Here is a 12,195-nt window from a genome sequence, read left to right on the forward strand (position 1 = left end):
GTAAAAGAAGCATCCTAATTGATTGTCATGCCAGCTTATTTTCAGCAATTCCAAAAACATATCTAAGTTGCCATATTTTGCTTTTGTGAATCTGGAAAAGGTCAAAGTTGATAGGTATATAGTTCACACCTGGCAAAACTTTCCACCAAAACTAGGACTCTACTGACATCTGCTGGCATATCATCTACTTTATGTTTAAAAAGAACAAAATAAGACAAAGAAGCTTTCACTTTTTTTTTTTCCTACAGTCCTTTGACCATAGCTAAGTGGGTTTGACCTGAATAATCATAGAAAGAAAAGTCTGAAGGGACCTTTTCCATGTCATAGAGGAAGAGGTGTGGACAGGTCATTGAGTGAATATATGCCCTATAGGAAGGGCCTGCAAGCTGCAGAGTTCTTACTGCCCTCTGCTGTAAGCCAGCTGCTCTGTGACCTGAAGCAAGGCCCTCAGCCTTTCTTTCATCATAGGGAGAACTAAGCAATACTTCTCTCATTATCCTTTAGGGCCTCTGAGGATTCTGGTGGCATTTGCTACTAACTGAAGCCTGGGCCCTGACATTGGATGGAAGTAATGACTTTAAAGGCCATTCTCAGTTACATTTTCATTCAGATAAACAAGATTCTTTACCAGTATTGTGTTTTCAAAAGATGAAAGCTATTTAAGCCTCCGCAAAGCCCACCATCTCTGGAATTTATCCCTAAAAACAACAACATTTAAAAGGTCAGGGAGGAGGGGGAAAACAGGCACTCTTCTCTCTGAATTGTCCACATTTTGGCCCTAGGAAACTATGAACCTCATTCTGTGTTTTGGAACATGTCATAAGCCTTCAGGTTGAGAAAACACTTCCCAGTTAATGCCAACCAAATTATTTGTGCTTTTTCTGTCTGGTCTTGGGAAACTGTGTGGGCCTCTGGTTTGTTAGACCAATAACAGGATATTTGATAATCTCCAGGGAGTTACAGTCCACATTTAGCCTGACAGAGGAAGAGAGGTCTGATGATGAAAAATAAGGGAGGCGTTTCTTTCACGCTACTATTTTATTTCTTCCTCCTCCCTCAGAATTCTGACCTCACCTTCAGGTTTGCTGAGGCTTCTGATGCTATTCATGGTTCTCAGGAAACTGGACTTTGCTAGTTGTAAAAGGAGATTTACGTCTTCAAGCTCCCAACTCTTCCCCCAGAAAGCTGTTAGGAATGACTGGAGCACAAAAGAAGCAGGAAAAACCCTGTGAGCTTCATACCCATCAGGATGGCTGCATTCAAAAACCAAAGAAAATAGCAAGTGAGCATATACGGAAAAAAAACAGAACCCTTGTGCATTGTTGGTAGGAATGTGAGATGGTACAACTTCCATGGAAAAACAGTTTGGTGGTTCCTCAAAAAATAAACACAAAATTACCATATGATCCAACAATTCCACTTCTCAACCGTTACCCCAAAGAATTGAAAGCAGGGCTAGAGATACTCATGTACCAGTATTCATAGCAGCGTTAACCATAAGAGCCAGAGTAGAAGTAACCTACGTGTCCATTGATAGACAAATAAATAAGCAAAATATGAAATATACCGCAATGGAATATTTTTCATCCACAAAAATGCAGAAAATTCTAAATATACTAAAGCATAGAGCGAGGTTGAGGACATTATTCAGAGTGAAACAAGCCAAAAGAACACATCCTTTATAATTTCACTTATTTGAGATATCCAGAGTAGTTGAAATTATAGAGACAGAAAGTAGAATGGTGGCAGGGGCTGGGGGTGGGGTGGTGCTCATCTGTAATCCCATCACCCAGGAGACTGAGTTCAAGGTCAGTCTAGGCAATTTAGTGAGACCCTATCTTAAAATTTAAAAAAAGAAAGAGAGAGAGAAAGAGGGAAGGAAGGAAGGAAGAAAAGAAAGAAAAGAAGGAAGGAAGGGAAGGAGGAATGGGATGTAACTCAGTGGTAGAGCACCTCTGGGTTCAGTACCCAGTAACACACACATACACACACACACACATAAACACATACACACATAGAATGGTGGTCAACAAGGACTTGGGGAACACGGGGATGGGAAATTACTGTTAAAAGGGTAATGTTGCATTTTTTCATGATGAAAACCATTGTGGCCATATATCCTGTTGGTGGCAGCACAATATGCTGAATGGAATTAATGCCACCGAACTATTCACTTGAAACGATTAGGCTTTATATTGTATATATTTTAACACAATTAAAATTAACAGAAGCTAAATAGCAAAACCAAATATACACTCATAGTTCAGTCATCACCTGTGGCCCTTGCAAGGATTAAATCGCTTGACCATGATAAACCTGGTTGTACTGTGCTGGACTGTCCAACAGAAACTTCTGTGATGATGGAAATGTTCCTATTTGTACTCTCCAGTATGATAGTCATCAGTCCCATGTTAGCTTTTGAGCATCTGAAATATGACTAGTGCAACTGAGATGCTGAATTTTATATCTATTTCATTTAAATTCAAAGAGACATATGTGAATGTTGCAGGTAGTATTTCCATTTATATGGCTGTCTATTCCAAAATACTTTTCCTTTCTTAGCACTGACCAGTAAACCTAAGCACTCAGACTATAAGTCTAAGAAGGTGAAGGTAAGGAAGCTGCTTAGGTGTGAGCCATGGTTCTATTTGACCCACAATACCAATTTGTTGCAGTGCATTTTATTGAGGGTGTGATGCTCTGACAACATTCGTTGGCATCAGTTACTGGATCCAAAAACAGTTTGCCTTAGTTCATGGAATAGCTTTTTCTAGTAAAATGCCCTTTTAGAGAGCTAGATTCCTTCTCTGCCAGGCTCAATCTTCCTTCACTTTCCCTTGTAAATCCATGGAGTGATGGTATGAACCACAACTGAGGTCCAAGTCCTTATACAGAAATTGCCTGAGCACATCACTCACTGCTTGGTTCGGGTACCCAGGCAATCAAAGCTTTTTTGGAAAACATTGACAGGTAAAATACATAACAAACAGAGATTAAAAGAATCATACAATGGAAGGACCCCTATGAATTCATGCTCTAAAACAGGAATAGGGAGATAGGTCATCATGTATTATATAATATTGCTTAGGAAGATCTGAGATTGCCAGCAACAAAAAGAGGGCCTATATTTAAAGAGACTGCAAATAGAAAGTTTAAAAACTCAACCAGTGGGCAGCATTCCTTTGTGGCAACCCTGTATTTTATGGGACTATAGATGCCACATTTATCTTCATGCAAATAAAAAGTATCCTTTTATTAAAGGATAAAAATGAGTGTACAAAATGTAGATAGCTATGTGGCAGGAAGGGGATAAATGAAAAGTTTTTATTTTTATTACACAAAATGAACATAGGCTGTCTGATTTTTTAAAATGAATAAATAAATAAAACACCTTATTTTGCTGCAACATATTTGCTCACCAAGAGACATTTTTTTTTTTCTTTCTTTCAGCAATGGGTAGAAGGCCTGAGATCAATCATACACAACTTCAGGGCCAACAACGTCAGTCCAATGACCTGCCTCAAGAAACAGTGAGTTTTGTTTGCATCATCCTTTGTTCTTGGAAATTATCAAGCAGTGGTCACCTTAGGAGATGAAGCCTAAGTATCTTGTCAGGCCAATTCCTGCCTGCCTTCCCCCTCCACTTTCCTGACCTTGGACCATGAGCTGACCAACACAAATCTACACTCTTCATGCAATCTAGCACAGCACTCATCATGAACCTTTAGCCCCAAGCCCAGGGGAAACATGTGGTTGATTGCCAAAAGCTACAGGAACTTCAGCCACTCTGTAGCCTATGGTTTTTATATCTTCAGTTTCCTGATAGGTAGTTCTGCATGCCTGGGGCCCATTACTGGGTACCAGAGTAGCTCAACCTCCACTTCAGAAACAAATGAGGAGCATGGCAGAGAGAAACATGTGCAGAAACAGCCTTGGCTATGGTGAGAAAAGAAGGCCCTGGCCCCTGGTCTAATGCCTGCCGTTGAGCCACAATCAAGGATCCAAGCATCCTTGTGAATTTCTTTCTAAAATTCAGTCAAGGATTCTGAGGTCTTACCCCAGCTCATTTCATCTAAAATCCAGAGGAGTATTAAAGTGGTAGATTTTAACCCTACTCAAACTAGTCTTTCAAGGTGACATGAAAATTCTCCAAGAAGAAATCCTAGCCAAAGTCCAATGTTAGCCTTTTTGAAAAGCAGTGGATCCATAAGGGTATGAGGTTGCCTGCATGTATAGAACTATCGGTAGAGTCTGTGAGGTGCCAAAAGGAATCACATGGAGAAATTGTGGGGATGCGTTCCCCATCTCTCAAAACTAGGCTGTGGCATCAACAGTGTGATTCAGTGACTCATCGTTCCTGTTTGGTAGTGGGCGAACAGGCCAGTCCTAAGGCATTCTCAGTCTTCACTTCCTGGTTATACCACAGATATGGATCTGGGCTATCGACCCCAGCTTTGCCACTTCAGGCAATTTCTCAGCTTCATTTTTCCCATCTGGGAATTAAAATTACCATGAAGGTAAAATTGGAAAGCACCTAGCCCAGTACCTGGCTTCCAGTCACTCCTCATGCAATACTAGTTACTTGAATGTTATAGTATCCCTCCAACTTTCTCTCCATCATCATAGTGGAGGAACTTATATAGTTTTGTAAATTCCTATTTGCTGTTTAGCAGCCTTTTTTTTCCCTTACAGTGACTCTGGCATATTTTTTCTTTTTCCTTTCTTTTCTTTTCTGTCTTTTTTTTTTTTTCTTAAAGAGAAGCTTAATGGAAATTTCAGTGTTGTGACTTTGGTTACTGATAGTCTCAAAGGATCAAAGACTTCGGAAGGCTCATTGATACTTAGTGACCCAAATATTCATATCCGGACACCAAATCTTCCAGCATCCTATCCAGATGCCTTTGTGGAGCTGGTGTTGACCCATCCACCAGCAGCTCAGACCTGTCCACTTCTCCAGAGATTACCCTCTGCTAAGTGGAAGCCTCCATGCCCAGGAGATGATGCCCCTGTCTCCCTCTAAGGGGAAGCCTAAAGCCAATAGCAGGCTCAAACGGGGAACGAAAGGCCATCCCTGTGCCACCAAGGCTGGTGCATGTCACAGAAGATCAGGCTAAAGCTCCAGCTAAGACTACAGCTTTGCTTAATCATCTTCCCTGCCCAATCTGCCTTCCTCACTCCCTTTTCCTGAAAACATCTTCTAAAGAATTGGTCACTTGTTTTTCCAAGAAACTTGACCAAAACCAGAAACTTAGTACTAAGTCCTGATGTTCTGTGGATGCTTAGGATATTATTAACTGGAAACAGTGAGAATGGAAGTCATTAGCTAAGAACCATCCTAGTTCTACAATATAAACAGATGTTCTGGGTCCTCATGTAGCCCATGAGCATAGGGAGAACACAGAGTTACCCAACATTATGATGACCTTCTCTGACCATTGAAGGTTAAGGAAGGCGGAGCTTTGATCTATGTTATGATACTGGGATCCTGGAGTGATGGATCCTCATGGGTCCTCAGGACAATTCTGGCTGGTATCACTGTTCATTTGCATTTTCTGTCACATTGGTATATTAGTAAAGTACAAGAATTAAGGATGAGGTCAATCACAAATAAGTACTGGCAGTATGTTTTGCTCAGTTTAAGCATCCAATTTTATGGTTCATCTAGGTTTACCAGATAAAACATTGGTTCCTCAGTTAATTGAATTTTAGATAAGTAACAGATAATGTTTTACTATGTTTTCCAAGTATTATACAGGACATACTTACACAAAAAATGTTATGCTACCTGTCTGAAATTCAAATTTAACTGAAGGTTCTATGTTTTTATCTACCAAATCTGATAGTCCCGAATTCATCTCATACTACATAATTATCTGAGATTTTTAGGACAGATGTTTTTGTTGGAATACATTTTGTTTTAAAGTTCTTCATTGGATTGAAGCTGTTCCTTCTAATAAACAGTATTGTTGTTGTTGTTTTCCAGCTGGATGAAATTGGCATTTATGACCAACACAACCGGTAAAATTCCAGTTAGGAGGTAAGTCAATTATTCTTGGCCATGCTCCATGATACCAAACCAAAGACAGAGCTCTCTGAAAGTATTGTGTGTTAATTGCCTTTAAGATATTTCTGGAAGCTTAGTTTGAATCCTTTTGTCACATGCCATGTTCAGACTGTAGAAATCATGTGTGAAAGTAAAGTTGCATTTTTCCTCAGAACAGGGAGCATCGATACTGATAAAGAACATATGAAAATGTAGTGTTTTTTTTTTTTTTAATCTTCAGATAGTGGGTTTTAAGATTAAAATTTCTTTTACGTACTTACCTGAGCAAACCATCAGTTAAGTGAAGAAATTTATTCCGTGTATCTACTACGGAGAGAGTTTATGGACGGTCTTGGAAGCATGCTGCCTCTGGACATTCTCATTTTGGGCTTTGCTGCTCAGGGCTGCTGTCTTAGTTCAGGCTGCTATAACAGGGTGTCACAGACAGGATGGCTAATGAACAACAGAAGTTTATTCCTCATAGTTTTGGAGGTTGGAAGTCTAAGACCAGGGTGCCAGCCTGACCCAATCCTGGTAAGGGCCTTTTTCGAGGCTGAAGACTATGTCCCCTGGCTGTGCCTTCACATTGTGGAAAGAGGGGTAGAGAGCTCTCTGAAGTCCCTGGTGTCAGGGCACTAATCCCATTCATGAGGGTTCCACCCTCAGGGTCTAATCACCTCCCAAAAGCCTCTCCTCTGGATACCATCATACTGGTATTAAGATCAGGTTAAGATTTGAAACCACATACACCAAAGAGCTGCCATATCCTCTCCAACCCCACCCAGGTTAACAATGATAAAGAAAGACACGTTTAGGTAGAATCATAAAGGAAGAGGACATGAGCCAGACACATCCTCTTTCATAGTTTTGTGCTGAGTTATTTCTCCCTCTGAGAATTCCCCATGCATTCCTTTTTTTCCAGGATTTCGAGTTTGTTAATAGTGTATATACTTGAAAGTTTCTATGATGATAATGATGGGAATTTTTTTTTTTTTTTTGTACTGGAGATTGAACCCAGGAGTGTTTAACTGCTGAGCTATATGCCCCAGCCCAATTTATTTTTTATTTTGATACAGGGTCTTGCTAAGTTACTGAGGCTCGCTTTCAGCTTGCAATCCTCCTGCCTCAACTTCCCAAGCTGCAGGGATTACAACCCTGTGCCACCACACCTGGCAGTGGATCATTTTGCTTGGTGTTTGTATAAGCATTCATAAAAATTTCAGAAGCTAGGCTGGGCGCCAGAGTATCAGCTGTCCACACAACGCCAGAAGGGTATTTGGATTCATGATCCTAATCCCACCACCTGAATCAAACACAGGCTCCCCAGAACCAACCCATGCTTCCAAGATTCCCCAGGCTCAAGTTCATGTTGAGGTCTTCTCTGTACATCCATTTGACAAAGAAGCAAAGTAACAAATAGCAACAAATTCCACCAGCAGTTCTGGGTCTTAGAACTGATTCATCTTTCATGGACAAGGCAAACAGGTCAACAAGTACATAGCATTTGAGTGGATACTGGTCAGCAGTGACATTTCTATCTTTTCTTTTTCTCCCTTCCTGCCCAGGTGCTTTGTTCTGCTCAGAAGTGTCCATTCTGCATCCCCGCACAAGTGTCTACATACCCCCTGACATTATTCTTGTCACAGTGAACAGAATGGTCCTATAAGTCATCATTTTTCTGAATTCCATAGGTTATAGGAATCGTGAACTTAAGTATCAATGTGACACTACTGAAATATTTATGAGCAAATAGGAAACAGAAATCACGAAGAAGCCTGGGCAGTGTGGCTCACAGACCTCATGCAATTGTTGTAGTCTTTACAAATATATATATATATATATATCTGTATTATACACACACACACACACATGATCTATGGATCTCTGGGTTTTTTTAATAACTTAGTGACAAGTCAATTTTAGAATTTTTTTAAAAACAGGCTTGCTAGCACCTTTGACTGATAGTTGTTGACAAAGATGCTCTACACCAACCCTTATTTTATTTAAAAATGTTTTGTTCCATTGAGCTATAGCAGGACAATTATTTTAATGTATCCCTATATCCTAAAGCTATTGCTATATAGAGATTGCAGGTTTATTTAAAGTCAATATTGAAGTAATAAGCCCAAACTTTAGGGAGCCCAGATAGCAGTGTGATGAACAGAAATGTCAGTTGAATCTGTTTGCCATACCTTTCTATCCTGTCTTTACTTTCAAGACAAGATTCAGGAAATGGACAAAGTAGAAGCACATAGATTGTGATCAAAGCTCTTGTAACTAGCACTTGTGATTTCATTTGTATGAATGCTTCCAATCAAGCCATAGTTATAGCTAAGCTTAGAAGCCTCTTCTGATTTCATTGAGTTTATCCAGTATGTTCACATACAAAACTGTTACCACCTTTATGGTAGGAATAGCCTAGATATTTTGCATCTTCTTTTACTTTCTTCAACATGGACTCTGTAGTGTTTGCTAGTACTAACAAGTGTTTGACACAAGACATCTGTGACCTGGGGGCAGTTTGTTAGAGCTGAGGGAGAATTGATACCAAGCCAACCAAGAGCGGATAACTCTCCTGGTAGATGAGCTGCCAAGGGTTTGGTGGAAATTGTTCTTAATGTCTTAATGGATATGAAGCATAAACACTTTAAAAATGTCATTTCATCACCATCATTTTGCAGTTTTAAAAATGGAAACTATTAGTGTAGTGTACATCATGTTCATCTGTTAAAAGGGATCTGGCTTCATTGCTATTACATAGCTTGAGAATAGCCCCTGTTCTTCATCATTAAACCAAAAATTTAATATCTGGGAAATTGTAGGAATGACAAATGAAGGAAGTCTACTCCTTGCCTTCCCCTTCGCTCTTTTTTTTATGTACGTATTCTTACACAGTCTGCCCTTCTGATTTCATTCTCCCACTTGGACTAGCACTTCGAAAATAGCTCTGTTCCTATCTCCCATCCCTTGAAAACTGCAGTGTGGTTCTGTGCCTAGAGAGTTGAGTGATGGGAAGCCAAATGATGATTGTGGGTGATGGCTAGCAGAGGTCCTTAGGGAGGCAACTGTGGAAAAGTAGCCAAGAATCTCAGGTGTGTGGTCATAGCGGCCCAGTCCTGCATTACCCATCGATGCCTTGGGTTGATTCTGCAGGGCAGTGTCCCATTCTTTCACTGCAAGAATCTTCTGTAACTGTGTCAGAAGATGGTGTTAAACTCCTGGATTCATTGCAGAACTTGTGTAGGAGCCCTTAAGTTTCTAGGATTGTTGCTCTTGTAGCTACTTGCAAGGTTCCCTGGACTATGGAATTTAACCAGAACTCTACTAAGACTGGACACAACTCAAGAGTGTTTGATTTTTTTACATTGCTTTTGAGGAAGGGAATGGTTTATTTTGATTTAACAATATCTCATTGAGTGCCTGTTAGCTATGAAGCACTAAACTGAACTCTTTGGGCATGAGGCTATAAGTATAATATATAGAGAGCTGAATAAGTCAAAGTCCCCTTGTAAACACTGTAGTTTATACATATACTGCATTCCCATGAAATACACCTACAGTGTCTAAAATGTCCCCAGCCTGGGTTAAGTTGTGTTTCTCTTAGGAACCCTGTTAAAGGGCATCTTTTGAAAAACCCAAAGAATTCACTTTCAGTCCATAACCCCCGGTCCCCGGTGTGAATGGGGACTCAAGAACTATTCAGAAGGTTAGGGATGCTGCTCAGTGGTGGAGTGCTTGCCTAGCATGTGAGGCCCTGGGTCTGATCCCTAACACTGTCAACAAAATAAAAAAGAATGATTCATAAAAGTTTATATAATAAAAGAAATAGACACCACTGCTGGAAAATGATCTGTTTAAATCCCTGCTCCCATTTTCTATCCTGGGTTTGTTTTCTTGTAGAATAAAGGTGAGCAAATCAGTGGTAGGATTGCCCACCCCAAGTCCTCTCATGAGAAGGTGGACCTGAAAACTGTCCCTCCCCCTTCTTCTCCTGCTTCCTTTCTCTCCAACACTATTTCTGTGTCCTCTTTCTTTGCACCCAGCCAAGCACTTGTGAAAAAATTCTACTCCCATACATAGACTCTTCCCTTCCCATAGCACAGGTTCTCTTTCACAATCAAGGCTCAGACTCCAAATTAAATGCATCCATGACCATGTTGATCAGTTTTCATTATGTTATATCAGGCTTGTCTAAACCTAACAGAGACTTGAGTTAGCTAGGTCTTCCTGAGATCGCTATGCAAAGATTTTCCACCTAATTATAGGCACCCGAACCTGCTGTGGGTCTGTAGGTCTTATATTAACTTAACATATTTTTAAAAAGAAAAAGAAAGAAAGAAAAGAAAGACACTCTAAATACCACTTTTACCCTGAATTTAAAAGACTAGATAAATCACATCTCACCCCAGTTCGATGTATATGAATTGCATAAACTTTCCAGACGTGAGAAAATTGGAGCATAGCACCCACTGTGCTAGAAATCTGTTGAAAGTTTGTTAATATCACACACCTGTGTTCCACCATGTCTGCAGATTCATAGGCCTCCTTCCACTGAAATACAATTGACTCAAGCACTCTTAAAAATGTTTTTCTTGAAGTATTCTTGGACTTCATATGAAACAATAAGGCTTTGAATGAACATGTAATAATAATTCATTCACCTAAAGCTATTTCCTTCCAGTTTTGGGGAGTTGTACTCTGCAGTTGAAGTGGTGCTTTCTCCCACTCATGGAGAGTAACTGGCTCTTAGTGCTTACATGTAGAACCTACCTTCCACTTAACATGAATGGTGGAATGTATGAAAAGGTTGTGTATGAGATGCTGTTCAAAACCCTCTGCTGCTCTGAAGACATTACAAAGCTAAGCTTCACAGGTGAAAGCAGGCTCCATCTTCAAGTCAAAGATGGCCATCTGCAGTTAGAGTTTAAGTAATCTTGGAAATATTTAAACAGGATCACTAGGGACTTCCAACCAGGGAGTGAATGAAGGTTCCTTTGGTGGCTGAGGCTCAACTTAGAACCAAGTGTGGGGCTCCAGACTACCAAATCCTTCCCTTGATGGCTTTCATTCTCAGCATCGCCTGTGTATTTATAATGAGAACTCTTTCCTTTTCTTACTAACACCAGGAAATGCACTCTATTATAGTGTTATGCATTTGTTTAGCTTGTATGGTCATTATACTAGTTACAAAGCTATTCAGTAATGGCAGGATTCTGTTGAAACACTAGATAAATACCCACCCACCCCCACCCCAGCAACCTATCACTTTCATAATAAAGTCTCTAATCCTTGAAGCAGTTAATATTGCCAAGTGGCTCAAGAATGCTGAGCATGAAATAAAAAATCAAAATATGCCTGATGAGGTGTTTCTACCATAGAAAGTGTGAAAAGAACAGAACAACAGCAATCCTAGGCTGGACTGAGTTCTGAGCAGCTGTCCTTTCCCTAACGTGCAAATGTTGTCAACATGAGGTTTGATTCTAGAGCTACTTTCCCATCTGCCACATTCCTTTTGCCTCAGAAAATAATTTCTTAGGATCAAAATGAGTCATGTTTTCTCCAACAGTGTGTAGCCTCCTGGTCCTCCTCATGTTCACAAGCACCTAAGGGGACCACTTGTCTTAGAATCAAGTGCCATCCTTAGCAGAATCAGCTTTGGTGACCAGAGGAAGACCTGGTGTAGGGAATGAAAAGCACCCACAAATGAAAAGTAGTTTTAATATGCTTTTCTTTTTCCCACGGTCCCACCATCCCTAGAATTACTTGTATTTTTTGCATCAGAGAAAGCATGAATGAATGAATAATAACTTGAATTTTTCTTTCGTTCTCTCCTGCTTTAGTATCACTAGAACCTTTGCATCGGGGAAAACAGAGAAGGTGATCTTTCAAGCACTCAAGGAATTAGGTCTTCCCAGTGGAAAGGTACTCGTTAACTTCACATGTTTTAAAATCATTTTGTTATTTGTGCTCTCACATGGGGTAAGCTAGATTATTTACATTAAACTGGCCTCAGTAAGATTCAGAAACATAGAGTACCATTAATTTTCCCTTCACCTCTTTTCCTCTCTCGAAGCAATTTTTTTTTTTTTTTTTGGTGCCAGGGATTGAACCCAGGGCCTTGTGCTTGCAAGGCAAGCACTCTACCAACTGAG

At 40.1% G+C, this 12,195-nt stretch overlaps 1 protein-coding gene across 5 annotated transcripts in view; it reads left to right on the forward strand.

The window, feature by feature from the left end:
- Nucleotides 1–12,046, forward strand: part of LOC125619047 (1-phosphatidylinositol 4,5-bisphosphate phosphodiesterase beta-4-like) — a 288,730-nt gene extending 276,684 nt beyond the window's left edge. For all 5 annotated transcript variants that reach the window (XM_048811303.1, XM_048811300.1, XM_048811299.1 and 2 more), the window contains 3 exons: nucleotides 3,451–3,530; nucleotides 5,984–6,037; nucleotides 11,884–12,046. In XM_048811303.1, coding sequence (XP_048667260.1) covers nucleotides 3,451–3,530; nucleotides 5,984–6,037; nucleotides 11,884–12,031 — 282 coding nt within the window. In that variant the 3' untranslated portion in view covers nucleotides 12,032–12,046. The remainder of the gene's footprint in view (nucleotides 1–3,450; nucleotides 3,531–5,983; nucleotides 6,038–11,883) is intronic.
- The last annotated feature ends 149 nt before the right edge of the window (nucleotides 12,047–12,195 follow it).

Source organism: Marmota marmota, unplaced genomic scaffold (assembly GCF_001458135.2).
Source record: "Marmota marmota marmota unplaced genomic scaffold, marMar, whole genome shotgun sequence".
In the NCBI taxonomy this organism is placed as follows: Eukaryota; Metazoa; Chordata; class Mammalia; order Rodentia; family Sciuridae; genus Marmota; species Marmota marmota.